We start from the raw sequence: 27,865 nt of genomic DNA on the forward strand, positions 1-27,865 counted from the left end.
TTGTGTACCTTTAACACTCCGTTTGCCAGATACTGTTTTCTTAGGCTCCCTTTTGGAATTGCATCAGCTCCTGAAGTGTACCATAAAACCATTCACATGTTATATGACCACATTGAGGACATGGATATATCTATGGATGATATTATTATTTGGGGATCGACTAAACAAGAGCATGCCACCAGGCTCATACAAGTCTTTGAGGCAACACACAAGGCTCACCTGAAATTGAATAAAGACAAATGTTAGCTAGGAGTGACTGAACTTACATTTGTGGGTGATATCATCAGCAAGGAGGGTGTGCGTCCTGATCCATTGAAGGTTTCTGCTACTGAGAATATGCCAAGACCGCATTGTAAAAAGGATGTTCAGAGGTTTATGGGAATGGTTAACTATATGGGAATGGTTAACTATATGGGAAAATTTATACTCAGTCTCTCGGAATAGCTTGCTCCATTGAGGTATCTAACAGAAAAGAGAAAATGAATGGAGCTGGAACCATAAACAGAAGAAGGCATGGCAAAATCTCAAGAAAGTACGCACAAAAGAACCTGTGTTGAAATTTTATGATGCTGAGAGAGCAATCAAAATCTCATGTGATGCATCTCAAGCAGGCTTAGGGGCAGTATTACTCCAGAAACGTGATCAGGAATGGCTACCAGTGACATCTGCATCTGGTGCATTATCTGATCCAGAAACAAGGTATGCCCAAATTAAAAAAAAATTGCTCAGCATTATGTTTGCTTGTGAGAGATTTTATCAGTTTGTGTCAGGGCAATCTATTGATGTTGAAACCGATCATAAGCTGTTGATTGCATTGCTTAACAGATCTTTAAGCCTGTCCTTTGCGAATTCAGTGAATGATGATCAAATTGCAAAGATATGCGTTGAATGTGTCATACACACCTGGAAAATTCTTGTACACGGCTGTCACACTTTCCAGAGCTGTGGATCCAACAACAAAAGACAGTCACAAGAACGCTATTGATGTTCAGGTATTTATTGATATGGTCATAGAAATTGTACCTGTTGCTCCCAAAAAGTTGGAACTGCTGCGTCTTGAGACAGAGAAGGACAAAAATCTCACTCAGGTAATACAAGTGGTGTTGAACGGATGGCCTGACTGTACCTCAGTAGTACAAGATTATTGGAACCACAGATAAAAACTGTCTGTTATGGATGGGATATTGTACAAATGTAGTAGAATTATTATACCTAAAAGTCTCCGTAAAGAAATAGACAATAGACAATAGGTGCAGGAGTCGGCCATTTGGCCCTTCGAGCCAGCACCACCATTCACTGTGATCATGGCTGATCATCCACTATCAGTATCCAGTTCCTGCCCTATCCCCATAACCTTTGATTCCGCTATCTTTAAGAACTCTATCCATCTCTTTTTTGAAGGCATCCAGAGACTTGGCCTCCACAGCCTTCTGGGGCAGAGCAGTCCATATATCCACCACTCTCTGGGTGAAAAAGTTTTTCCTCAACTCCGTTCTAAATGGCTTACCCCTAATTCTTAAACTGTGGCCTCTGGTTCTGGACTCACCCATAAGCGGGAACATGCTTCCTGCCTGCAGCGTGTCCAATCCCTTAATCATCTTATATGTTTCAATAAGATCCCCTCTCAGCCTTCTAAATTCCAGAGTATACAAGCCCAGTCGCTCCAATCTTTCGACATATGACAGTCCCGCCATTGCGGGAATTAATCTTGTGAACCTACGCTGCACTCCCTCAATAGCAAGAAAGTCCTTCCTCAAATTTGGAGACCAAAACTGCACACACTACTCCAGGTGTGGTCTCACCAGGGCCTTGTACAGCTGCAGAAGGACCTCTTTGCTCTTATACTCAATTCCCCTTGTTATGAAGACCAGCATGCCATTAGCTGTCTTCACTGCCTGCTGATAAATGTTTGATAAGATTCATGAAGGCCACCTAGGCATTGAAAAATGTAAGATAAGGGCATGGGAAGTGATGATTTGGCCCAGGATGAATCAAGAGATTGCAGGATTGGTGTCTTCTTGTCAAATATGTCTTAAATACCAACCTAGCAACCCTAAGGAGCCACTGCATCCACACCCAAATCCTCAGAGGCCTTATCAGAAGGTAGGCATTGTGATCTTTTTATAACTAACAACAAAGACTATCTACTAATAACAGATTACTACTCATTGTATCCTAAAGTGTGTTGTCTGGGCAGAACGACTGCAGAAAATGTAATTACATACATGAAATTGGTTTTTTCAAGACATGGTGTACCTGATGAAGTTTAAACAGACAATGGTCCACAATTTAGTAGTGAATGCATGAAACATTTTGCTCGTGGATGGGGCTTTGTTCATACAACATCTAGTCCATTTTTCCCTCAGTATAATGGATTAGTTGAGAAATTGGTAGGAATTGTCAAGAAACTGATGCACAAAGCAAAAGATAGTGGAAGTGATTTTTATAAAGCCTTGTTAGCCTACCGCAGTACTCTACTTGAATGTGGATTTTTGCCTCAGCTCTTGATGGGACGACGTTTGAGATCTAATCTGCCAATGGATGAGAACCTTCTGAAAACAGAGGAAGGTGAAGAAGTGAAAAGATGGAAAGATGAACACAAAGCAAAGCAGAAAATATACTTTGATAGATGTTCTCATCCATTACCTGAACTGCATCAGGGAGATGAAGTGAGGATACAAGACGAAATGAACACATGGACACAGAAAGCTACAGTACTTGAAGAAATACAACCCAGATCATACACGGTCCAAACAGAGGAGGGAGCAGTGGTAAGAAGGAATCACAAAGACCTCAAGAAATAGCCAACTTCAGAGATTCAGTTAACTGATGCAGACGAGACAAAACATGTAAATAATAACAAGGAAACACAAGATCTGTGTGTACCACTTAGAAGGTCTACTCATGTTCGTAAACCCACATAGAGACTGATAGAGACTTGTTGAATTATCTATTTGCTTTGATTAACGTTGTTAATTGTTTTTCTGTTTAAGGAAAGGAAGATGTGGTGATATCACGTGCAATGATATGCCAGTACATGATCGGACAGAGCACTGAGCAAGCGGGATTGACAGAATGTTCCAGCACGTGGCTGGGTTAAGACGTGTTTGTTTATTACTGTAAATAAAAGTTCTCTAATTCTTCCAAAATATGATTCTTTACTGTTAACCCACGGTACGTTTAAACAGAAGTAACATAACAGTCGGCATCTTGATGACAACTGTTGCCTTCTTAAGACAGCACCTATGTAGATGTTACCAATGGTGTGAGGGATGTGACTATGATGCATTGGGGCGAATCCACTACTCTCTCATTTTTATGTTAAATCATAAACAAAACTGGGAAGAAATCTGACTTATCGCACCATAAAAAGCAGAGCTATGTTGCAGTTTCCCAGTTTGCATTTTATAATGATCTGACAGTATTCCTTACACAAATGATTTCTGGAGAATACAGATGACCCCACATGTTGCAGGAGAGATTGTGTTTCTAGAAGAAATATGTGTGTCCTGATTTTCTGTAAAGCAAAGCCACATTACATGCACAAGTATCAAAAATATGTCTTTATGTATTTAGTTTTATGAACAATAAATTCCATAAGAGTAAATATTGATTCTATATCCCAAATTTTTTGGTAATGATTTGTGAATTTTATGAAGCAAAAATGTATACAAACTGCTTTAATGCAGGAATCTGCCTGTATACCCATCAATATGTCAATTTCTGGAAAGTTAAACAGCCTGTCACAAGCCAAGGAAAATTGCAACTGCTTTTTAACAAAGTAAGTTAATTGTTTTATAGGTTGGAAAGCATGAAGACACCATTAAAAAAGAGAAATCTGAGAATATGCATTTAAGAAAGCAGATTGAGCTTCTACAAAATCAAGTTACAGAAAGCCACAATCAGGCATTGACTTCTGAATCTACTGCAGATCTATACAAACAGAAATATCAGACAAGCACTGACAGGATACATCACCTGGAGAATCATGTGCAAAACCTTAAAGAAGAATCAAATCATCAGGTATGGTGTTATATTTGACTTGTCTGCTTGTCGTAAGTTGTATGACTACTCAGTTTCAAATCCTTATCTTTCAATCCATCAGCTGCATAGTCAATCCCACCATTTCCAGTACTCCCAATGTAATATTATCAGCACATATCTCTCCTTGCTCCCTCTGTCAGCATTATGAAGGATTGTGGTACAATACTGTGATTTAACTTATTCTCCTATCACTATTACACATCTTTCCCTTACCATGCAAATGCTGGAGATGCAACATTCTCCTTTTACCTCCTTCTTTTCCCATTCTTTGCAAACCCAAATGTACTCTTGAGATGAAATTGTGATATACTTGCATTTCTTTCACCATACTTTACTGCATTCATTGCTAACAATACAGCCTGTTCTGTAATGGAGAAAAACCTCTTTTCAGTTTAAAATCATGACTGAACTTCTGATCATGCACCACTATAATTCTCCTTACAATTCCTACTTTGACTTACTTATCTGTTCAGTCTTTTCAGTCTCCTACACTGCTCCAATGAAGCTCAATCTGAGTTTAGGGTCATGTTTCAACCATGTATTTTATAGTGTTTTTTAGATTCAACAATGAGTTCAACACTTTCAGATAAAGGGTCTTTCCTTGTGGTTATATCTCTTCTAATTCAATCACTTTTTTTTTCTTTATTCCATTATCAATCTCTTTTATCTTATCTCAATGTGTCTTTTAGCCAGATATAATTCCTCACTGCCTTGGAAATAATTTGACACAACAAATTATTTTTTTCCTATAAGAACTACAGTATATGCAGTTAAATTATTCTGTTCTCACTGATGGCAAAAGAATCTGAAGTACTTATTTACTGCTCTACCTTCTACTGTAGAATATCAATGCAAAATGTGGCTGGACTTAGTGTGATATCAATTAAGATGTTTCTTAAGATCACATTACTCATCATGCCCCAGAGGCATAATAGAAATTAGTCGCACTTAGACTTTACAAATTAATGATAAATGTCACTTGCAAAGCTACTTAAATTATATGTACAGGATGTGTTTTCCTTTGAGCATAAAGTTTAAAAACAGTTAATTATTTTCTGGTCAATAAACTGACTAGAGTACACCAGTTGTCCTGTGTAGGTTTATTGTCAGTTTTAATTATTTAAAATCAATTAAACATATGTTGGATTAGAGTCTGCTTTTATTCCTTCCATATTATGTATCCTCTATTCACTTTTATATTCCTTCTTGTTACTCCATGTCGTTTGGTTACCTTCGCATAAAAAATTATCTCTGTCTTTATGACTCTAATCAATTTAACCTCCTTAGCACTTTGGATGGTTGATTCCTAAGATTCAAAGAGTCAGTCATAGAATCATACATCACTGAAATGGACCCTTTGACTCACTAAGTACCTGCCATCTTTTTTGCCCATCCACACTAATCCTGTTTGCTGCATTAGCAGCATATCATTCAATACCTTGCCTATTTAAATACCTTGGAAATGAGACATGCTACCTCTTTCCACCACTTCCTCTGGCAGCATGTTCCAACTATCAGCCACTCTTTGTGTAAAAAAAGCTTTCCCTTCAAGTTCCTTTTGTAATGCCATAGTTCATTTTTTTCTAATTGTTAGCTGTTCTGTTTTTGGTTTTCGTGCTGTTCTCTGCGAACTGCTTGTTTGGGTTACCGTTGAAGATAGGGGATAGGAGATTTTTGTGTCATCCAATTAGGATGGCTGGATTAAGGGGAGGTTTCTCTGGTGAGGGACTTTAAGTTTAGGCTTGGGGCTTTTGTTAAGGAGAGGAAGAGAGAAGCTGCTGGAGAGAAGAGGTCGTAGATTCGACCTGGAGTGGGGCCATGATTCAACGAAGCCTGGGCTTTGATCGAAGGAGGATCGGCGAAGGGGAAGCTGTGAGCTCCAACTCGTGCACATTAGACTCTTTCATTAAAATGGACCCTTTTCTTTTTTTTGTTCTCTCTTTACTAACCCTTTGGTCAAATGAAGAATTATAAAGCTAAATCTTTTAACTGTAGTGTGAGTCCGTTATTTCGTGGCACTTATTTGGAAGAGGGTAACGAATCACGCAGCATCCACTCACAGGGGTTTTCGGTTGGGCTTGCGCCTCAATCTCACATGTTTGGCCGGACCAGAGATCGTCTTCCCCGGACTTGCGCAGCTGACCCGACCAGAGTGTTTCACTTTCAAAACTCCTTCTCACTTCAAACTTACTGCCGTTTTGTGTTTGATATCCCTACCAAAGAAAATAGATTTTAGAACATAAAACATAGAACAGTACAGCACAGTACAGGCCCTTTGGCCCACAGTGTTGTGCCGACCCTCAAACCCTGCCTCCCATATAAGCCCCCACCTTAAATTCCTCCGTATACCTGTCTAGTAGTCTCTTGAACTTCACTAGTGTATCTGCCTCCACCACTGACTCAGGCAGTGCATTCCACGCACCAACCACTCTCTGAGTAAAAAACCTTCCTCTAATATCCCCCTTGAACTTCCCACCCCTTACCTCTTGTATTGAGCAGTGGTGCCCTGGGCAAGAGGCGCTAGTTATCCACGCTATCTATTCCTCTTATTATCTTGTACACCTCTATCATGTCTCCTCTCATCCTCCTTCTCTCCAAAGAGTAAAGCCCTAGCTCCCTTAATCTCTGATCATAGTGCATACTCTCTAAACCAGGCAGCATTCTGGTAAGTCTCCTCTGTACCCTTTCCAATGCTTCCATATCCTTCCTATAGTGAGGTGACCAGAACTGGACACAATACTCCAAGTGTGGCCTAACCAGAGTTTTATAGAGCTGCATCATTAATTGGCGACTCTTAAACTCTATCCCTCGACTTCTGAAAGCTAACACCCCATAAGCTTTCTTAACTACCCTATCCACCTGTGAGGCAACTTTCAGGGATCTGTGGACATGTACCCCGAGATCCCTCTGTTCCTCCACACTACCAAGTATCCTGCCATTTACTTTGTTCTCTGCCTTGGAGTTTGTCCTTCCAAAGTGTACCACTTCACGCTTCTCCAGGTTGAAGTCCATCTGCCACTTCTCAGCCCACTTCTGCATCCTAGCAATGTCTCCCTACAATCTTTGACAATCCTCTGCACTATCGACAACACCACCAACCTTTGTGTCGTCTGCAAACTTGCCAACCCACCCTTCTACCCCAACATCCAGGTCGTTAATAAAAATCACGAAAAGTAGAGGTCCCAGAACAGATCCTTGTGGGACATCACTAGTCACAATCCTTCAATCTGAATGTACTCCCTCCACCACGACTCTCTGCCTTCTGCAGGCAAGCCAATTCTGAATCCACCTGGCCAAGCTTCCCTGGATCCCATGCCTTCTGACTTTCTGAATAAGCCTACCATGTGGAACCTTGTCAAATGCCTTACTAAAATCCATATAGATCACATCCACTGCACTACCCTCATCTATATGCCTGGTCTCCTCCTCAAAGAACTCTATCAAGCTTGTTAGACACAGTCTGCCCTTCACAAAGATGTGCTGACTGTCCCTGATCAGACCATGATTCTCTAAATGCCCACAGATCCTATCTCTAAGGATCTTTTCCAACAGCTTTCCCACCACAGACGTAAGGCTCACTGGTCTATAATTACCCAGACTATCCCTGTTACCTTTTTTGAACAAGGGGACAACACTTGCCTCCCTCCAATCATCCGGTACCATTCCCGTGGACAATGAGGACATAAAGATCCTAGCCAGAGGCTCAGCAATCTCTTCCCTCGCCTCGTGGAACAGCCTGGGGAATATTCCGTCAGGCCCCGGGGACTTATCCGTCCTAATGTATTTTAACAACTCCAACACCTCCTCTCCCTTAATATCAACATGCTCAAGAACATCAACCTCATTCATATTGTCCTCACCATCATCAAGTTCCCTCTCATTGGTGAATACTGAAGAGAAGTATTCATTGAGGACTTCGCTCACTTCCACAGCCTCCAGGCACATCTTCCCACCTTTATCTCTAATCGGTCCTACCTTCACTCCTGTCATCCTTTTTTTCTTCACATAATTGAAGAATGCCTTGGGGTTTTCCTTTACCCTACTCGCCAAGGCCTTCTCATGCCCCTTTCTCGCTCTCCTCAGCCCCTTCTTAAGCTCCTTTCTTGCTTCTCTATATTCCTCAATAGACCCATCTGATCCCTGCTTCCTAAACCTCATGTATGCTGCCTTCTTCCACCTGATTAGATTTTCCACCTCACTTGTCACACAGGGTTCCTTCACCCTACCATTCTTTATCTTCCTCACTGGGACAAATTTATCCCTAACATCCTGCAAGAGATCTCTAAACATCGACTACATGTCCATAGTACATTTCCCTGCAAAAACATCATCCCAATTCACACCCGCAAGTTCTAGCCTTAGAGCCTCATAATTTGCCCTTCCCCAATTAAAAATTTTCCTGTCCTCTCTGATTCTATCCTTTTCCATGATAATGCTAAAGGCCAGGGAGCGGTGGTCACTGTCCTCCAGATGCTCACCCACTGAGAGATCTGTGACCTGACCCGGTTCATTACCAAGTACTAGATCTAGTATGGCATTCCCCCTAGTCGGCCTGACCACATACTGTGACAGGAATCCATCCTGGACACACTTAACAAACTCTGCCCCATCTAAACCCTTGGAACTAATCAGGTGCCAATCAATATTAGGGAAGTTAAAGTCACCCATGATAACAACCCTGTTATTTTTGCACCTTTCCAAAATCTGCCTCCTAATCTGCTCCTCTGTATCTCTGCTGCTACCAGGGGGCCTATAGAATACCCCCAATAGAGTAACTGCTCCCTTCCTGTTCCTGACTTCCACCCATACTGACTGAAAAGAGGATCCTGCCACATTACCCACACTTTCTGTAGCTGTAATAGTATCCCTGACCAGTAATGCCACCCCTCCTCCCCTTTTTCCGCCCTCTCTATCCCTCTTAAAGCACTGAAATCCAGGAATATTGAGAATATCTTGACTCTTCCCTGTGCTTCTCATAATTTTATATACTTCTGTCATCTTCCCTCTCTTGAATTAGGGTAAAAAAATTTCTCCTCATCTCTTTTCTAGATGGCAGATCTATTATTTTCAAACTGTGACCCATGCTTTGGGCTGACTCTTTAGTGGGGTTGTTTTACAATGTTTATTATATTCTGCTATTGATGTTTTAACTTCACCAGGATAACACAGTTTCTAGGGTCATGTAGCCATGCTCCCCGTAGCTCTCACTGCTCTCCACATTGAACCAAGACTGGCCTCTTTGTTAAATTGGTAGAGTAAGGGGTAACTTACAGATAAGAGTTTACAATTTGTAGCAGAATTTTTTTTGCTGATCATCCAGACCCAGATAGATGTGCTTCTGGTTATTTTCTATATCTAAACCATTTAGAAGCATTGTAGTTTTTAAAAATCCTTTTTTGAGATATGGATATCAGTGGCAAGTCCAACATTTATTGCCAATGGCTAATTATCCTTGAGCTATTTTTTTGTAACTTTGTCATCTTTCTGGTGTGGAGTGATCTCCACAATTTACAACCAGGGATTATGAAGGAACAGTGATATATTTCCACATTGGAATTGTGTATGATTTGGAAGAAGACCCTGCTGGTGGTAGTGTTTCTACGCACCTAGTATCTTTAGCTTTCCTAGTGGTAGGAATCTTAGGTTTGGGTAGCGTTGTTGGTGTAGTTGGTCAAGTTATTGTAGAGCAGTTTATAGATGTGTATGTTGCTGCCATTGTGTGGTCGTGCTAGAGAAAAGGGATGTTTACAGTGGTGGAGCAGATGACAATTAAAGAAGCAACTTATCATGGATGATGTCACATTGATCATCTGTTGTTGGAGTTGAACTCAAGTGGGCAAGTGAAGAGTATTCCATGGCCGTCCTAACTCATGCTTTGCTAATAGTAGGTTGTCCAGATGTAAGCTATTCAATGCAGGTTTCCCAACTTCTTATTCATTTCTGACCTGTATTTATGTGGCTAGTTAAGATTCTGGTCAGTGCTGATCTCCAAAATGTTGAAAATGGTGATGTGGCAATGGTAAAGGAATTGTGTGTCAAGAGTGAGGGTTTGGACTGCTTTTTTTTTGATATGGTCATTATATATGTGATTAAACTCTCCCGCATTGTAGATGGTTACAGATTGGCACTTATGTGGTATACGGCCTTCTTTCAAACTTGTTTCAAATGTTTCAAAAGTACATTTAATATCACAGAAATGTATACAATATACATTCTGAAATTCTTTTTATTTGCAACCGTCCATGAAAACAGAGGAGTGCCCCAAAGAATGAATGAAGGTTAAATGTTAGAACCCCAAAGCCCTCCCACAATTCTGCCCTCCCACACGTAAGCAGCAGCAAAGCGATGATACCCCCTCCCCCACAGCAATAAAAGTATCGGTGCCCCCCCCCACCGAGCATTCAAGCATGCAGCAAGCATCAATAAAGACACAGACTTGTAGTGTGCCAAAGACTACTTGTTCTCCCAGTAATTCGACATACCATTGGCTCTCTCCCTCTCCATAATAAAGGAAAAAGAGGTATCTCTGTTTTACAGCGAGAGGGGAGACATTAACAAACAACTCGCTGATTTATGATGTTAAAAGTCCATTGCATTGCTTTTTTCAAGTTCTGTGCCCAAAGTACTCGGGTCTCTGGGCACAAGCCAACAGCCAGCTCAGTGCTTTCAATCTTCCATCTCCCACGACACACCAATTCCCTGCAGAGGCACCGACCATGAGTCCGCCCGCCTCCAGAGCCACGAAATCACAGAACCCTGAAGGCATGCTAATCTTCTAGACTACGTCCTTGGTATATCAGATAGTGGGCAGTCATTAGACCCTGAGAGCAGGTCCTATTCCTGCAAAAAACTGAAGTCAGCGTGTAACTCTAGGTCAGGGTCTTCAAAAGAACCTTGAAAGGGAAAAATAGAGATATTAAAGATAGAATTAGAGCTGTGAAAGTGAAAACTGAAAAACTGCGAGTAAAGTTGAACCTTCTGCAAGCATTAGCAAACATCACATTTCGTACCAAATGATGGACAGTTTATTGTAGAAGTAGTGAAAATGGTCCGGCCTCAGGCATAGCCCTGAGAAAAAGCACTGATATCCGAGGGGGGTGGGGCGTGGTTTGAGATCATTGATGTAACCACAATTGTCTTCCTTTATGCAACACAACACTAGCAGGAGGCTTGGTGGGACATCAGTGAGTGTGAGGTCATTATTTTTTGTCTGTACAAGTACTGTGTGCTGGTCACTCCTGCCAATATTGTCATGGTCAGATACATCTGCCACAGGTGAATTGAGGAAAAGAAATTCTGGTCAATGTGTATCCCTTGTGTTGCTTCACTGACAACCTGTTGCAGCACAGTCCAGTAGAGTTTTTATTTAGGAATTTAACATTTTATTCAGAGGTGTAGTGTTTCTGAGGCTATGTCCACACTACGCCGGATGATTTTGAAAACGGCGGTTTGGAGTAAAAATGACAGGCGTACACACTAAGCATTTTTCAAAATATCTCTGTCCATACTAACATGGCTATTTGGGCGAATCTCCTCTACTGGGCACACGCAAGACACACAGAAAACAAGCGAAGAGGAAACGGTATACTTAGTGCGCGTGTTCAGTTACAGAGTAGAAAAACTTCAAAGGAACTGCTCTTGGCTCTCGCGCAGGAGGACTTAAAACTAAAAAAAAACAAATACTGGAGCGTATGGAGGCAACCGACAGGGAGTTCACGGACAGTATGATCCGGCTGACGACGAATATTGAAAAACTGACTAACTCTGGTGCATTAATAAAGTACCCTGTTAAATGTATAAAACATGTCTGCATCAGTGTTATCTTGTATTTCCATACAATGTTACATTAGGCTGTTACACATCTACTGTCAGAGAAGTATTTGCATAAATAGGTAAACCACCTTCATACAAGTAAGGACAGAAAACACGGCAAAGTGAGTATACTTATTTATTCAGTAAGCTATGGGTCAAAGTATTTGGTGAGTACATTTCTAACTCTTCTGGCTTCAGTCTCGTTGCCGTCTGTTCTGAAATTGTTAGGTTGTGTGGGGGGTTGCGTTCAAGAAAACAACGAAATGCCGCGCTGCGACCATCTGTTCCGGCACGTCATGACAATGTTTTTAGATAGTCAAAAATGCTCACTTTACAATTTAACTCTCACGCCGTTCACACCGACTGCACGTTATAAGAGCCGTACGGCAGTGCTTGCGCAGTACTAAGCAGAAGCAGAAAAAGTATTGTTGTTGTCGTGTTGTCATGACAACGTTTTTAAATCTCTCCGTTTACCCCGTACATACTACAACGGATATTAGGCGTTTTCAGATTTATTCACTCTGGAGACTGTTTCTGAAAATCTCCGTTTTCGGGGGATGAAAATGCCGCTTTAGTGTGGATGGAGGGTCAAAACGAAGAGAAAAAGCTTCATTTTCAAAATTGTCTGGCGTAGTGTGGATGTAGCCTGAGCTAGTCTTGAAATTCATCGCCAAAAGTAAAGTGCTTACCATTACAATTCTTAATACATCCTTCAATTGTTGTTAAATGGGTTATTATTGATTCTTCAACTGAAGACCCAAGGTGTTAATTGGCAGATGCCAACTACATTGTTATATATAGCACGGAGACCTGGCTGGATACAAGTGGCAGATTCTCTTCTCTAAAGGGAATTACTGAATCAGACATGATTGGTTCCCATTATTAACTTCTCAATTGGCCCAGATTATTTAGCATACTAAATTCCCTAACTGGATTTAAACCCATGTTTCTAATTTATTAGCCGAGAGCTTTGAACTACAACTCTGGAAATTGTAGCCATTTTATCTCCATCCTCTTTGGGACCTTTTGGAACAGCTTCTTTGAATTTCCAGCCCAATATCTCTCCAAGTGAAGATAATTCACTTCTCAGAAGAGAGATTTGGAATATCTTGCCACACTTCTTTCATGCTAGGCACAAAGATGATGTAATAGAAATATATATTTCTAAAAATTACAAATAATTGATGCATTTGAAATTAGATTGTTTATTCTTGGAAATTTGTATTGACAGATATTAGCGACAAATGAAACCGTCTGTAATTTAAAAGATGAAATAGTGGCTTTGCAATGTCAGTGTGAAGAAAAGTGTAGCCAATTGGAAACCTGCAAAGAGATGATTGATCAGCTGTCAGAGAAATTAAATAGAAGTCAAAAAGACTTTCAAAGTAACAAGGACTTTACTCAGCAATGTGAAGAATTAATCCAGAGGTTAAAAGATGAGGCCCAGAAGATCCAAACAGAGGTTAACATATTTCACTTACACTTTGTGTTGTAACCAATATTAAACCTGAAGTAAACATGCTGAAGTATTGACTCAGAAGTAATTGAAGATAAGGCGCTGAATGTCAGTGTCAATGCATGTGGATGGATTTCTGTCTCTGGAGAGTTTGAGTCTAGGTAAACCTACATAGAGCCAGCAGATTCCAGGCGGTTTGAATGGCATCCTTCCATGTTGTGCACTGTCCATGATGCTGTGTTTCTGTAATGCATAAAACATTCCATTCATTACATTTCATCAGCTTTCGTATGTATTGCAAATGAACTTTTTATTTTTTTGATCATCATCCAGAATCTTTCAAACACTAACTTTCCCCAGCCTCACATGGTTTATATAACAATTTTCCGTTTTTTTACTAAAGTGAATAACCACACATTTCCTTGCATTAGACTCGCATCTGCCATTTTGTTGGCTTTTTAAATGGTTTATGTCCTTTGCAAACATTGTACGTTCTCCTCACAACATATATTCCTACCTATCCATCTATAAGTCATCAACACACATGGATCTTTGGATTCAACATACCTTACTTAAATCATTAGTGCAAAATGTAAATAGCTGTGGCTCTTGCAGCAATCCCTGTGGGATTCCGTGTGTTGTAGTCATTTTCATTGCAGATTTCCAGGATCTGCATTTTTTCATCTGTTATAGCATTGTTGCTTATGTAACGCTCAGCTATATCGGCTGATATTTATCTAGGGGAAACCCCTGTCCGCCGCCTGAGATTGTCTCCCGGTTGCGTCGGTTGCTGTGCAATGCCACCTGACTTGGCCTCAAACATCAATCATCAGCCAGCACACAATGTACATTTTACAGATTACACTTTATAATTCTTACTAGGACTATGAGATTAATACAGATACAATATAAAAGGAAATAAAAAAGGTGCCAAACTTATCAAAGTTCAATTTCTTCGTGCACACAGTTGGAGCTCGGGAACGTCTTTCTTCACCTTGTGATCCACTCCGACCCCCTTGACTCACAGCTCGGGACCACCCAAAGTGATGGGCCAGAGCGCTCCCAGCACGTCCGTCTTACTCCCGGTCTCTCCTCCAACTCCCCGTGAAAACCCCCATTTCCCAGCCATGTGAGACAGCATATCACCCCAAAAAGGAATAACATGGACACCCATTGGTTCATTTGCTCTCTTATCAACAAGATAACCCAAACAAGCTGCAGCGAGAGAACCTCCTCAACATTTAGCATAACAAAGAAGCCATTTTGATTAACATACGCAGTAACATAAAAGAAGAAACCCCTTACACTTAAATAGTTCAGAGAATTCGGTGCAAACTCAAGGATATTGATAGGTAATGCACCTGATGTACAGTGAAAAAGTCCGACTGACCTTTGGCATGATTTACTAGGACTGATTAAGCTTTAGGCAGGATGTAGACATAATGTAGAAGAACAGATAACAAACATGATCTCTGCAAACGCATCCTCTTCTCTTAAATCTTGTTCGATCATTTTATGCTCTATTCTGATTGGAATTTTAAACTGGACATCTGATGTGTATACTATCCCTGCTAGTTACTTTGATATTTATCTGCAGTTTCTTAGTTAGCTGACTCAATTCACCAATGAGCCATTCTTAAAAATTCTTCACCAATTTTCCCCTCAAATCTGCTGAGTCTATCCAATATTTTCAGTTTTTTAGTTTCTGATTTTCATCTGTAATGTTTTTTTAAATCTCCCTATTCCCATAGACTGGAAATGGCTAAAATTGTTCTGTTGATAAAAAAAAGTGTGGCAAAAAGTGTAATGTATGCATCTATCTATTTAAGAGCAATGACCCCCCCCCCCTTTAGGACTATGTATTGATTTGTTTTCTGTGCATACGCTGTTGTCTGTACATTGTTTTCTCTCTCTTGCTGCAATGTGAATCATCATCATCAGGTGACGTGCCCAGTTTGAGCTTTGACTGCCATGGCCCACACACTCCTGTTTTGGGTCAAGTGGATCAATTCATTGGTATTCATTTCCAGTTCTCTGGCTGCTGTTTCCATCATCATTTGTCTTTGTCTTGCTCTTGCTTTCTTCCCTTCAATCTTTCCCATAATTACCGTGCATTCTAACTCCTCTTTCCTAATCACATGCCCAATGAAGTTACATTGCCTTTTCATGATCTGATACATTATTTCTCTTTTTGTGTTTGCTCTGTTCATGACATCCTTGTTAGATATTTGTTTCGTCCATGATTTTCTTTGCATCCTCCTCAAAAACCACGTCTCTGCTGCTGCAATGTGAATACAGGTTTCTCCCGCCATCTGAAGGTAGACCGTTCCTATGAAACGGTTCGTAAACCGGAATGTTGTAAAGCGAAGAAGCAATTACCATTAATTTATATGGGAAAAATTTGTGAGCGTTCACAGACCCAAAAATAACCTACCAAATCATGCCAAATGACACATAAAACCTAAAATAACAGTAACATGTCGTAAAAGCAGGAATAATATAGTAAGTACACAGCCTATATAGAGTAGAAATACTTCTCGACAATCATTGCCTGCACTGTTCTCCGTAGCGAAAATCTCATGCAAGCGCTGTCGGCAGAAACACGGCGCAAGCACTGTCGGAAAAACACTCTCTCCAGTAACATTTAAGCTGCCAAATCATACCAAATAATGCATAAAAATACACAGCCTATATAAAGTAGAAATAATGTATGTACAGTGTAGTATCACTTACCGGAATTGGGAAGACAGCGCAGAGCGCACTGATGGTGTGTTAGGCTGAATCGTCGGAGGTTGGGGTGGTGCAGTGGTCCCCACCCTCCGGGCTGCAAACCGATACCGATCCGCGAAGCATGCAGGGGTACAGCGGTAGCCGGGACGCACCCAGCACATCTTTAAGAAAAAAGCCGAAATAAACAAGCTAATTAATTAGGTGCCGCCCGGCATGTAAATGTCGGCCTAGATCAGAGGCGATGCAATCGGCAATCGCCTCTGACTTGGGCCGACATTTACGTGCCGGGCGGCACCTAATTAATTAGCTTGTTTATTTCAGCTTTTTTTCTTAAAGATGTGCTGGGTGCGTCCCGGCTACCGCTGCATTCTTCGTGGATCGGTATCTGTCTGTGGCCCAGGGGTTGGGGTGGTGGGACACTGGGGTGTCATCTCGTCGTCATCTGTTTCCATCAGGGCAGGCAGGTCATCTTCTTCTATGTCGTGCCTGCCTCGATGTCGAAGGTTGAGGTTCGTCGTCTGCTGTGGCTGATGTGGAAGGCTTGCTTAACTGCTTAGCCTCGTGCATTTTTCTATCATGCAGTTCTTTCTAAGGACTCAAGCCATCTTGCAAATATGCCCTAAACCGACGTACCCTTTCAAAATTAAAGTTGTACTTTATCATTGCAGCGAAAATCTCACGCTGTTGCTTCACGTTCAGTTCCTGGACGACTTCACTTTCGGTCCATTTGCTACTGCATTCATTTTCGATTGTTATCCTTTCCTCTTCCAATTGCAGCAGCTCTTTATCTATCAGTTCTAGGTCATGGGATGCCAAAACCTCTTCAACATCATCTTCTTCAGCTTCCACAAGCCAAACTCACTTCGTCCTTACTTCGTTCACCACGATCGAAACGCTTAATTATGTCTAGTTTTACACTAAGTGTAACACCCTTCCGAGCTCTTTTAGGCTTTTCCGATACCTTGGAACTCATCTTGCTAATGGCTGCTCACAGGCATGTGTTTAAGCAATGCCGGCGAGAATGCAGTTCCGAATCCAGGGGAGGAGTATGGCTGCTCGGGGCGCGCGCTGCTTTTTTTCGCGCGCTGCTTTTTTTTTGCGTGCTGCCTTTTTTTGTAACAGTGAAAACACCTTCTGTTAGCGAAAACAGGTAACTAATATAGGTCTTTCGTAACAGTGAGGTTTTGTAAAATGAGTGTTCGAAAAGCGGGGGATACCTGTACACCAGTTAAAACAATCTATTGTGTGCCAGCTTTTATTTAATATATACAGTGCTTATAGAAAGTATTCACCCCTCCTTGGAAGTTTTTATGTTTTATTGTTTTACAGCAATGAATCACAGTGGATTTAAGTTGACTTTTTTGACAACTGATGAACAGAAAAAGGACTCTTATGTCAGAGTGAAAAGGGATCTCTACAAAGTGATCTAAATTAATTACAAATTTAAAACACAAAATGATTGATTGCACAAGCATTCACCTCCTTTTAATATGACACACTAAATCATTATTGGTGCAGCCAATTGGTTTTAGAAGACAAAATTAGTTAATGTGTCCTTGCTATATACAAATCTGTGTGCAGTCAAGCTGTTTCAATTGATTGTAGTAAAAAAGACCTGTATCTGGAAAGTCTAACTGCTGGTGAGTCAGTATCCTGGCAAAAACTACACCATGAAGACAAGCGAACACTCCAAGCAACTCTGTGAAAAAGTTATTGAAAAGCACAATTTCAGGAGATGGATACAAGAAAATTTCCAAATCACTGAATATCCCTTGGAATTGTCAGTCATCAAGAAATGGAAAGAATATGGCACAGCTTTAAATCTACCTAGAGCAAGCTGTCCTTAGAAACTGAGTGACTGTGCAAGAAAGAGAAAAGACCACTAAGAGACCTATGACAACTCTGGAGGAGTTACAAGCTTCAGTGTCTGAGGTGGGAGAGAGTGAGCATACAACTGTTGCCCAGTTGCAGCTTTATGTGAGAGTGGCAAAGAGAAAGCCACCGTTGAAAAAAAAAACTCACATGAAGTCTTGACTGGAGTTTACCAGAAGGCAAGTGGGAGATTCTGAAGTCACCTGGAAGAAGGTTCTACAGTCTGATAAACCAAAATTGAGCTTTTTGGCCATCAGATTAATGCTATGTTTGGCGTAAGCCAAACACCGCACATCATTAAAAACACACGATCCCTACCATGAAGCACGGTATGGGGATGCTTCACTGCAGCAGGCCCTGGAAGGCTTGTGAAGGTAGAGGGTAAAATGAATGTAGCAAAATACAAGGAAATCCTTTAAGAAAACCTGCTGCAGTCTACAAGAGAACTTGGGAGATTTGTTTTCCAGAAAGATAATGACCCAAGCATAAAGCTACGCAGGAATAGCTTAAAAATAACAAAGCTAATGTTCTGGCCAATTCAGAGTCCAGACTTCAATCCAATTGAGAATGTGTGGCTGGACTTGAAGAGGGTGGTTCACTCACAATCTCTATGCTACCTGACAGAGCTTGAGCAGTTTTGCAAAGAAGAATGGGAAAAATTTGCAGTGTCCAGAGAGCTATCCACACAGACTCAAGGCTGTAATTGCTGCCTATGGTGCATTTACTAAATACTGACTTGAAGGGTGTGAATATTTATGCAATCAATTACTTTGTGTTTCAAATTTGTAATTAATTTAGATCACTTTGTAGAGATCTGTTTTCACTTTGACATGGAAGAGTCTTTTTCTGTTGATCAGTGTCAAAAGGAGCCACATTAAATCCACTGATTTAATGTTGTAAAACAATAAAGCATGAAAACTTCCAAGGGGGTGAATCTTTTTATAGGCACTGTCTGTAATTGTGCACAGACACAACAAATTAGACAGGTGTGCAATGTGTCCCCTCGCATTCATCTGAACTCCAGCGAGTACAAGCCTAGAGCCATTAGAGACTTGTCATGTTAACTCCTTCATTCTTGGAATCATTCTCATGAACTTTCTCCAAATGCCTGCACATCTTTTCTTTGCTATGGGGTCCATAACTGCTCACAACTCACAATACTCCAAAAGTGGTCTGTCCAATACTTATAAAGCATCAGTATTATATCCTTGTTCTTGTATTCTGGTCCTCCCAAAATGAATGCTAACATTGCATTTGTCTTCCTTTCCACCAAATTCAACCTGCAAGTTACCCTTGAGGGAATCCTGCACAAGTACTCACAAGTCCCTTTGCAACTCAGATTTTTGTATTTTCTCCCTATTTAGAAAATAGTCTGCACCTTTATGTTGTACCAAAGTACACGACCATGCACTTCCCTACATCTTATTCCATCTGCTACTTCTTTGCCCATTCTCCCAATCTGTCTAAGTCATTCTGCAGACTCCCTGTTTCCTCAAAACAACCTGCTTCTAAATTTATCTTCATATCATCTACAAATTTGGCAATAAAGCCATCAATTCCATCTTCCAAATCATTAACATATAATGTGAAAAGAAACAGTCCCAACACTGAACACCATGAAACACCACTAATTGCCGGCAGCCAAAGGGTAAAGCCCCCTTTATTCCCACTCTTTTTCTCCTGCCAGACAACCAATGCTCTATCCATGTTACCATCTTTCCATTCTCATCTTGTTAGGGAGCCTCATGTGCGGCACCTTGCTCAAAGACCTTCTGAAAATCCATGTAAACAACATGCACTGACTCTCTTTCATCTATCTTGCTTGTTCTTTTGTCAAAGAATTCCAACAGGTTTGCAGGCAAGATTTCTCCTTAAGGAAACCATGCTGCATTTTAGCCTATTTTATCATTGCCTCAAAGTTCCCTGAAACTTCGTCCTTATTAACAGTTTTCGAACATCTTCCCAACCACTGGAGTCAAGCTAACTGGCCTATAATTTCCACTTTTCTGCCTATCTCCTTTCTTAAAGAGTTGAATGACATTTGCAATTTTCCAGTCTTCAGAAATCATTCCAGAATCTAGCGATTCTTGAAAGATCATTACTAATGCCTCTACAGTCTCAACTACCTCTTTCAGAACCCAGGTGTATTATCCACCTTCAGACTTTTCAGCTTTCCAAGAACCTTCTCCTTAGTAATAACAGTGACACTTCAGTTCTTCTCCCTGTCACTCTCACATTTCTGGCATTTCTGCTCGCATCTTCCACAATAAAGATTGATACAATGTACTCACTCAGTTCATCCTCCATTTCTTTGTCCCCCAATATTAGCACCCTGGCATCATTTTCCAGTGATCCAATATCTACTCTTGCCTCTCTTTTACTCCTTATATGTTTGAAAAAACTTTTTATTTACTCTTTTATATTATTAGCTAGCTTACCTTCAGATTCAGTCTTTTCTCTCCTTATGGCTTTTTAGTTGCCTTCTGTTGGTTTTTAAAAACCTCTTAATCCTCTCATTTCACACATTTTTTTCTATATTATATGCCATCTCTTTTGCTTTTGTATTGTCTTTTCCTCCCCTTGTCTGCCTCCGTTGCCTCATCCCCCCTTTAGAATACTTCTTTTGGATGTATCTATCCTGTGACTTCCAAATTTCTCCCAGAAATTCCAGCCATTACTTTTCTGCCATCATCCTTGCTAGTGTCCCCTTCCAATCAACTTTGAACAGCTCCTCTCTCATGCCTCTGTAATTTCCTTTAATCCACTGTAATACTGATACAGAATTATTCCTCACAGAAACTACAGTGTGAATTTTATATTTTGGTCACTGCTTCCTAAGGGTTCCTTTACTGTAAGCTCTTTAATCAAATATAGTTTATTACACAACACCCAATACAGAATAGCTAAAATTCCAGTGGGCTCAAACACAAGCTGTTCTAAAAAGTCATCTTGTAGACATTCTACAAATTGTCTTGCTTCTGATCCAGCACCAACCTGATTTTGCAAATCTACCTGCACTATTGTAAAATTGCCATTTTTACCTGTGTTGTATATCTTCACTTGTAATGTGTAGCCTATATCCTGGCAACTGTTCAGAGCCCTGAAAATAACTGTCATCAGGGTCTTTTTACCCATGCAGTTTCATAACTCTACCTTCAAGGATTCTGTGTCTTCCAATCCTATGACACCTCTTTCTAAGGATTTGATTTTATACCAACTGAGCCACACTACACCCTCTGCCGACCTGCCTGTCCTTTTGATAGAATATGTATTCTTGGATGTACCTTCCCCAAAAGAGATCACAATCTGAAACCCTGCCCCCTGCTCCAGTTCCGCAGCTGCATATTCATCTGCCGAAACATCCTATTATCCTCAATAGTGTGTCACACAGGCAGCAATCCAAAGTTACTACCCTTAAGGGCCTGCTTTTCAGAATTCTACCAGACTCCCAATATTCTCTCTTCAGGACCTCCTCTCTTTTCCTAGCTACTTTGTTGGTACCAATATATACCATGCTTCAAAATTCTGTGGACCCAATCCAAGACATCCCTGACCCTGGTAACATACTATCTGGGTATCTGTTTTACATCCACAGAATCTCCAGCCTGTTCCTCTAACTATGGAATCCCCTATTGCTACCATACTCCCCTTCCTCCCCCTTCTGTGCCACAGAGCCACTCAGTGCCAGACATCAGTTGCTGCAGTTTTCCCTGGTAGATTGTTACCAGCGCCACGTATCCAAAGTTGTATTATTGAGGGGTTTGGCTACAGGGGCATTCTGCACTGGATGCCTATTCCCCTTCCCTCCCTTGACGGTCACCTAGGTTTCTGCTTCCTGCAACTTAGAAACATAGAAAACCAACAGCACAATACAGGCCTTTCGGCCCACAATGCTGTGCCGAACATGTACTTACTTTAGAAATTACCTAAGGTTATCCATAGCCCTCTATTCTTCTAAGCTCCATGCACCTACCAAAGAGTCTCTTAAAAGACCTTATTGTATGCACCTCCACCACTGTCACCGGGAGCCCATTCCACGCACTCACCACTCTCTGTGTAAAAACTTACCCCTGACATCTCCTCTGTGCCTACTTCCAAGCACCTTAAAACTGTGCCCTCTTGTGTTAGCCATTTCAGCCCTGGGAAAAAGCCTCTGACTATCCACACAATCAATGCCTCTCATCATCTTATACACTTCTATCAGGTCACCTCTCATCCTACATCGCTCCAAGGAGAAATGGCCAAATTCCCTCAACGTACGGCATGCTCCGCAGTCTAGGCAACGTCATTGTAAATCTCCTCTGCATGCTTTCTATAGTTTCTACAACCTTCCTGTAGTGAAGTGACCAGAACTGAGCACAGTGCGCCAAGTGGGGTCCTATATAGCTGTAACATTACCACGTGGCTCTTGAAATCAATCCCACGGTTGATGAAGGCCAATACACCATATGCCTTCTTAACCATACAGTCAAGCATCAGCTTTGTGTGTCCTATGGACTCGGACCCCAAGATTCCTCTGATCCTCTACACTACCAAGAGTCTTACTGTTAATACTATATTCTGCCATCATATTTGACCTACCAAAATGAACTCCATCTGCCACTTCTCAGCCCAGTTTTGCATCCTATTGATGTCCCGCTGTAACCTCTGACAGCTCTCCACACTATCCACAACACCCCCAACCTTTGTGTCGTCAACAAATTTACTGACCCATCCCTCCACTTTCTCATCTAGGTTGTTTATAAAAATCACGAAGAGGAGGGGTCCCAGAACAGATTCCTGAGGCACACCACTGGTCACCGACCTCCATGCAGAATATGACCCGTCTACAACCACTCTTACCCTTCTGTGTGCAAGCTAATTCTGGATCCATAAAGCAAAGTTGTCCCCTTGGATCCCATGCCACCTTACTTTCGCAATAAGCCTTGCACGAGGTACCTTATGAAATGCCTTGCTGAAATCCATATACACTACATCTACTGCACTACCTTCATCAATGTGTTTAGTTACATCCTCAAAACATTCAATCAGGCTTGTAAGGCATGACCTGCCTTTGACAAAGCCATGCTGACTATTCCTAATCATATTATGCCTCTCTAAATGTTCATAAATCCTGCCTCTCAGGATCTTCTCCATCAATTTACCAACCATTGAAGTAAGACTCGCTGGTCTATAATATCCTGGGCTATCTCTATTCTCTTTCTTGAATAAGGGAACAACATCTGCAACCCTCCAATCCTCTGGAACTTCTCCCATCCCCATTGATGATGCAAAGATCATTGCCAGAGGCTTAGCAATCTCCTGCCTCGCGTCCCACTGTAGCCTGGTGTATATTGTTACATACCCCGTAACTGGGTTGCCAAACCAGCAGAAATGGACCACTTAGTTGGAGTCTGGATTACTGGCACTAAGGAAGTTTTATTAAAGAAATAAGTAACACAGTACTCTAAACGTAAGGATATAAATGCAACGGGTTAGCAATGATAAAACACACATGTAGACAGAACTAGGATAATAGGATCAATCAAGCTCTATCGCAGTCTAGGGGTAAAATGATCAGTCTCAAGTGACACAGAGTTCAGTTCAGTTCAGTTCGCAGTAATTGCTGTTGTGCCATTGCGGGGAGAGAGAGAGCGAAAGATGATATTCAAATCGGATTCAACAGACCTTTGATATTCCTCGCAGTTAGCTTTTGGGCGAGCCCTTTGTAATGTCTTTTGAGGTCACCGACTGTGACCCCTCCGTTCCGGATACAATCGTTCTTCTGCGGTGAACCCGGCACCCAGGCAAGGGTGGACACACACACCAGGTTCCTGCCGATCGTACCTTCACACCCTGTGCGTCTATGGTTGGTCCCGCGACCAGACCTCCAAAACTCTCACCAACTTGTGGGGGCACACCGCTTCTCTAGGGTCTCGTTATCTCGTGGTGTCGTGGTGTGTGCTTGCCTTAGCGAACCTGTTTCTTTTATCCCCCTGCTGGGGTATCGCCTGTCCACCAAACTTCAAACAGTTCAGGTTCAAAGCAACCAGTCTAAACAATACTCGGACCTGTGTCTCTTTTCGGTAATCTCTCTCGTCTTTCTCTGATTAGCATTTTGAATGTTTCCCCCATTTGTCTCTCTCTTATCTCTCTTCTCGGTATCAATCTTCTGATAACCTGGTATTTTTTCACATACCCCTATCCTTCAAAGGATTTTTACCGGGGTAAAAATTATTGGCATGAATACATTATTAGATACACACAAATATACATGTTCATCAGCTATTTGGCTAATACAGAGAATTTTAAGTTGTCAACACCTTGACAGACAGTCAGCAATCACATTTTCCGTTCCTTTTATATGTGTTATTTTAATAATCCTCTAAGACCAGGCTCCAACTTAGCAAACTTCATAGTGGCCAAAAACACTAATGAATTGTGATCAGTGTAACTTCTCAGTGGTTTTCATCCCGGACCGAGATAACAAGGGTCGTCCCATACCAACTTAGCATTCTTTGGCAAGAGCTTAATAAGAGGGTGGGTAATATCTGCAAAGTTCTTGCAAAACTTCCTATAGTACCCCACCATCTCCAAGAACCTTCTCAGGGCTCTCTTGTCTGTCGGGGTTGGGACATCGGAGAAAGCCCGCATCTTAACTTGCATCGGTGCCAGCTGCCCCTGTCTTACCACAAATCCCATACAAGTGACCTTCGCGTGGCCGAATTCACTTCTTGCGAGGTTCACTGTCAGGCTGGCTTCGGACAGCCGTTTAAACAACTCCTGTACTGCCACAATGTGCTCCTCCCACGTGTCACTCCAGACCACTACATCGCCAATATACACTTCTGTGTTCTTTAGCCCTTTTGTCACTGAATTAATCATTCTATAGGGGTGTTGCTCACTAGGCTGACCTGATGTAACAGCAACACCATGTCCCAGCTCTTTGCATCGCCTCGGGACATTCGGACATACGTGTGTGTGCCGTTTAATTAGTTCTCTTAGCGGGTCGCTTTGTTCGGGGATTAAGGGAGAGACCTTATCAGCAAAGCTGGCCAAAACAATAGACTTCTCCCATCTGGTCAGCACCATACTTACCTTTTCGAAATGGGTTTTCCCCTTATCAGGTGGCACCATAGCCTCATTAATTTTCATGATATCACCAGCTAGATCTGTTTTCTGATCGTGGTGAGCTTTTAACATGTTAATAGCCTCTAACTGCGTTAACTCACGTCTACAAAAGTCAATAACATCCTTCCTCCTGTGTGGCCAGTAGAACTCTTTCATGATTCTGCTGACTGTTTTCCTCCCTCCAAAATGTCCACCGAGGGGTATCTTGTGGGCCAGGTTAAGAATCTCATCCCCATAAATTTTTGGCACCACCCCCCATTCCTCATCTGCGGGCACAGTACTTGGTCTCCATTTCTTCCTTAGTACTCCCTCCTCCACACAATAGCCCACTGGCTCCCTTTTTAATTCTGCTTCAGAGAGAGCTGTCTCCGCCGAAACCATCAGCTCCTCGTCTCGCTCCTGTGCCCGTACAAATTCCTTCCTAGCTAATGCTAAGTCTGCCTCAGCTCCCTCACTTCCTCCTGTTCCACTACGCTCCTTCTTTTCACTTTCTCCCTCCCCCGGTACAAGGCTGGTAGAAACGTCTCAGCTAAATTTACTTCGGCAGCCTTTCTGGACACACACCGAGTCACTGCGCAAATGGGATAAAGCTGTGAGTCTATGGGCGGGGCCTCAATGCTGGCAGGCTGGCTTGTCAGTTTTACTGCTGAGAACACATTTCCGCCGGCGAGGTCATTACCGAGTAAGACCTCCACGTCTTTCATCGGTAGTTCGAGCCTCACCCCGATCGTGACCAGTCCAGAGACCAAGTCGCTTTTTAGGTGTATCTGGTGCAAAGGTACTGCCTCAGTCCCTTTCCCAATGCCTTTTATGACTCTGACCTCCCCAGTCTGGGTCTCTGAGCTAAAGTCTAACACACTCTTTAATATCAATGACTGACACGCTCCCGTGGCTCTCCAGATCCGTACTGGAACTGGGTTTAACCCCTCCTTCACTAACACCAATCCGGCCGAGATAAACCTCTCGCGCCCTTCCTGAACTTTGTCAGACCTCTTTTCTCTTAGCGGTTTGCTTACCAGCTCAATACAGCCAGTCGGAACTGCCGTTTTTCCTTTCTCCGCCTCCTTCTTTGGCGCAAAGCACCTGGACGCAAAATGTCCGACTTTCCCACAATTGTAACATACGACCCCAGTAGACTTCCTACCAAACTGCTCCCGGTCTACCTTATCCTTCTCACTAGTCCCCGGCTTACTTTCTGACTTTTTTGGCGGACTCTCCCCACCGACCTGACTACCCTTCTGGTAGCCTTTACTCGGGGCAAACTTCGTTTTATGTGTCAACGCGTACTCATCCGCTAACTTAGCAGTTGCGGCTAAAGTGTCTGCCTCTTTCTCATCTAGATAGGGTCTCATACCTTCAGGGACACAACCTTTAAACTGCTCAGTCAGTATTAGCTGTAGCAGTCTGTCATAATCCCCATTGACCCCTTTCGAGGCACACCAACGCTCACAATATGTCTGCAGCTCACGGGCAAACTCTAAATACGTGCGGTCCCACTGCTTCCTCGCATTCCGGAACCTCTGCCGGTATGCCTCCGGGACCAGCTCATAAATCTTGAGGATGGCCTCTTTCACCACCTCATACCTCTGGGCATCTTCTGCGGACAAAGCCGAGTAAGCTTGTTGGGCATTTCCTTTAAGTACACTCTGATGCAAAACAGCCCACTTGTCTCTCGGCCAGTCCTGACTTACAGCAACTTTTTCAAAATGGAGAAAGTACCAATCAACATCGGTCTCGTCAAATGGGGGAACCAGCCTAACCTGGGTCGCCCTGAACCCTCCACCTTGCTTCGGCATGGGCCCCTGCGCTGCCATAATCTTTAACCTCTCCAGCTCAAATTCCTTTTCCCTCTGTTTCTCTCTCGCTTCTCGTTCTAACTGCTTGTCCCTCTCTTCTCGCTCCAACTGCCTCTCTTCTCGTTGTCGTTCTAACTGTTTCTCTTTGTGTTCTAGCTCTCTTACCCGGAACTCGTGCTCGAGTCTCAATTTTTCAAGCTGCACCTGTACTGCGTCTCCACCAGGTTTTCCAATAGATATCACCTCCAGCTCCCCTTGGGGAAACACACCTTTAGACACATAATGCTCTATGATAGCTCTGTGCATCTCCCCTCTCCTCATGGTCGATTTCCCCTTAAAAAGATTGAACCGTATGGCCACAGCTGCCAATTCTACTTTCCTGGCATCCTCTAATGCCTCCAAGGTCGGTGCCTTTAGAAATTCCTCAATCTCCATTTCTGCTGTTTGCCTTTTCTTTCTTTCGGAAATTTTAACCCAATCAATTTACCCAGTCCCAAATTTAGCATTCAAAATCCCGGATGAGCCCCCACTTATGTTACGTACCCCGTAACTGGGTTGCCAAACCAGCAGAAATGGACCACTTAGTTGGAGTCTGGATTACCGGAACTAAGAAAGTTTTATTAAAGAAATCAGTAACACAGTACTCTAAACATAAGGATATAAATGCAACGGGTTAGCAATGATAAAACACACATGTAGACAGAACTAGGATAATAGGATCAATCAAGCTCTATCGCAGTCTAGGGGTAAAATGATCAGTCTCAAGTTACACAGAGTTCAGTTCAGTTCAGTTCAGTTCGCAGTAATTGCTGTTGTGCCGTTGGGGGGAGAGAGAGAACGAAAGATGATATTCAAATCGGATTCAACAGACCTTTGATATTCCTCGCAGTTAGCTTTTGGGCGAGCCCTTTGTAATGTCTTTTGAGGTCACCGACTGTGACCCCTCCATTCCGGATACAATCGTTCTTCTGCGGTGAACCCGGCACCGAGGCAAAGGTGGACACGCACACCAGGTTCCCGCCGATCGTACCTTCACGCCCTGTGC

The 27,865-nt window shown here is 42.2% G+C and overlaps 1 protein-coding gene across 1 annotated transcript in view; it reads left to right on the forward strand.

Annotated features, from left to right (window-relative positions):
- The window catches only part of LOC134349574 (paramyosin), a 674,039-nt gene that overhangs the window by 381,843 nt on the left and 264,331 nt on the right, over positions 1–27,865 (forward strand). The window contains exon 13 of the mRNA XM_063054149.1: positions 3,802–4,023. Within this exon, the coding sequence (XP_062910219.1) occupies positions 3,802–4,023 (222 nt within the window). The remainder of the gene's footprint in view (positions 1–3,801; positions 4,024–27,865) is intronic.

The sequence above is a fragment of the Mobula hypostoma genome, chromosome 1, assembly GCF_963921235.1.
Source record: "Mobula hypostoma chromosome 1, sMobHyp1.1, whole genome shotgun sequence".
In the NCBI taxonomy this organism is placed as follows: Eukaryota; Metazoa; Chordata; class Chondrichthyes; order Myliobatiformes; family Myliobatidae; genus Mobula; species Mobula hypostoma.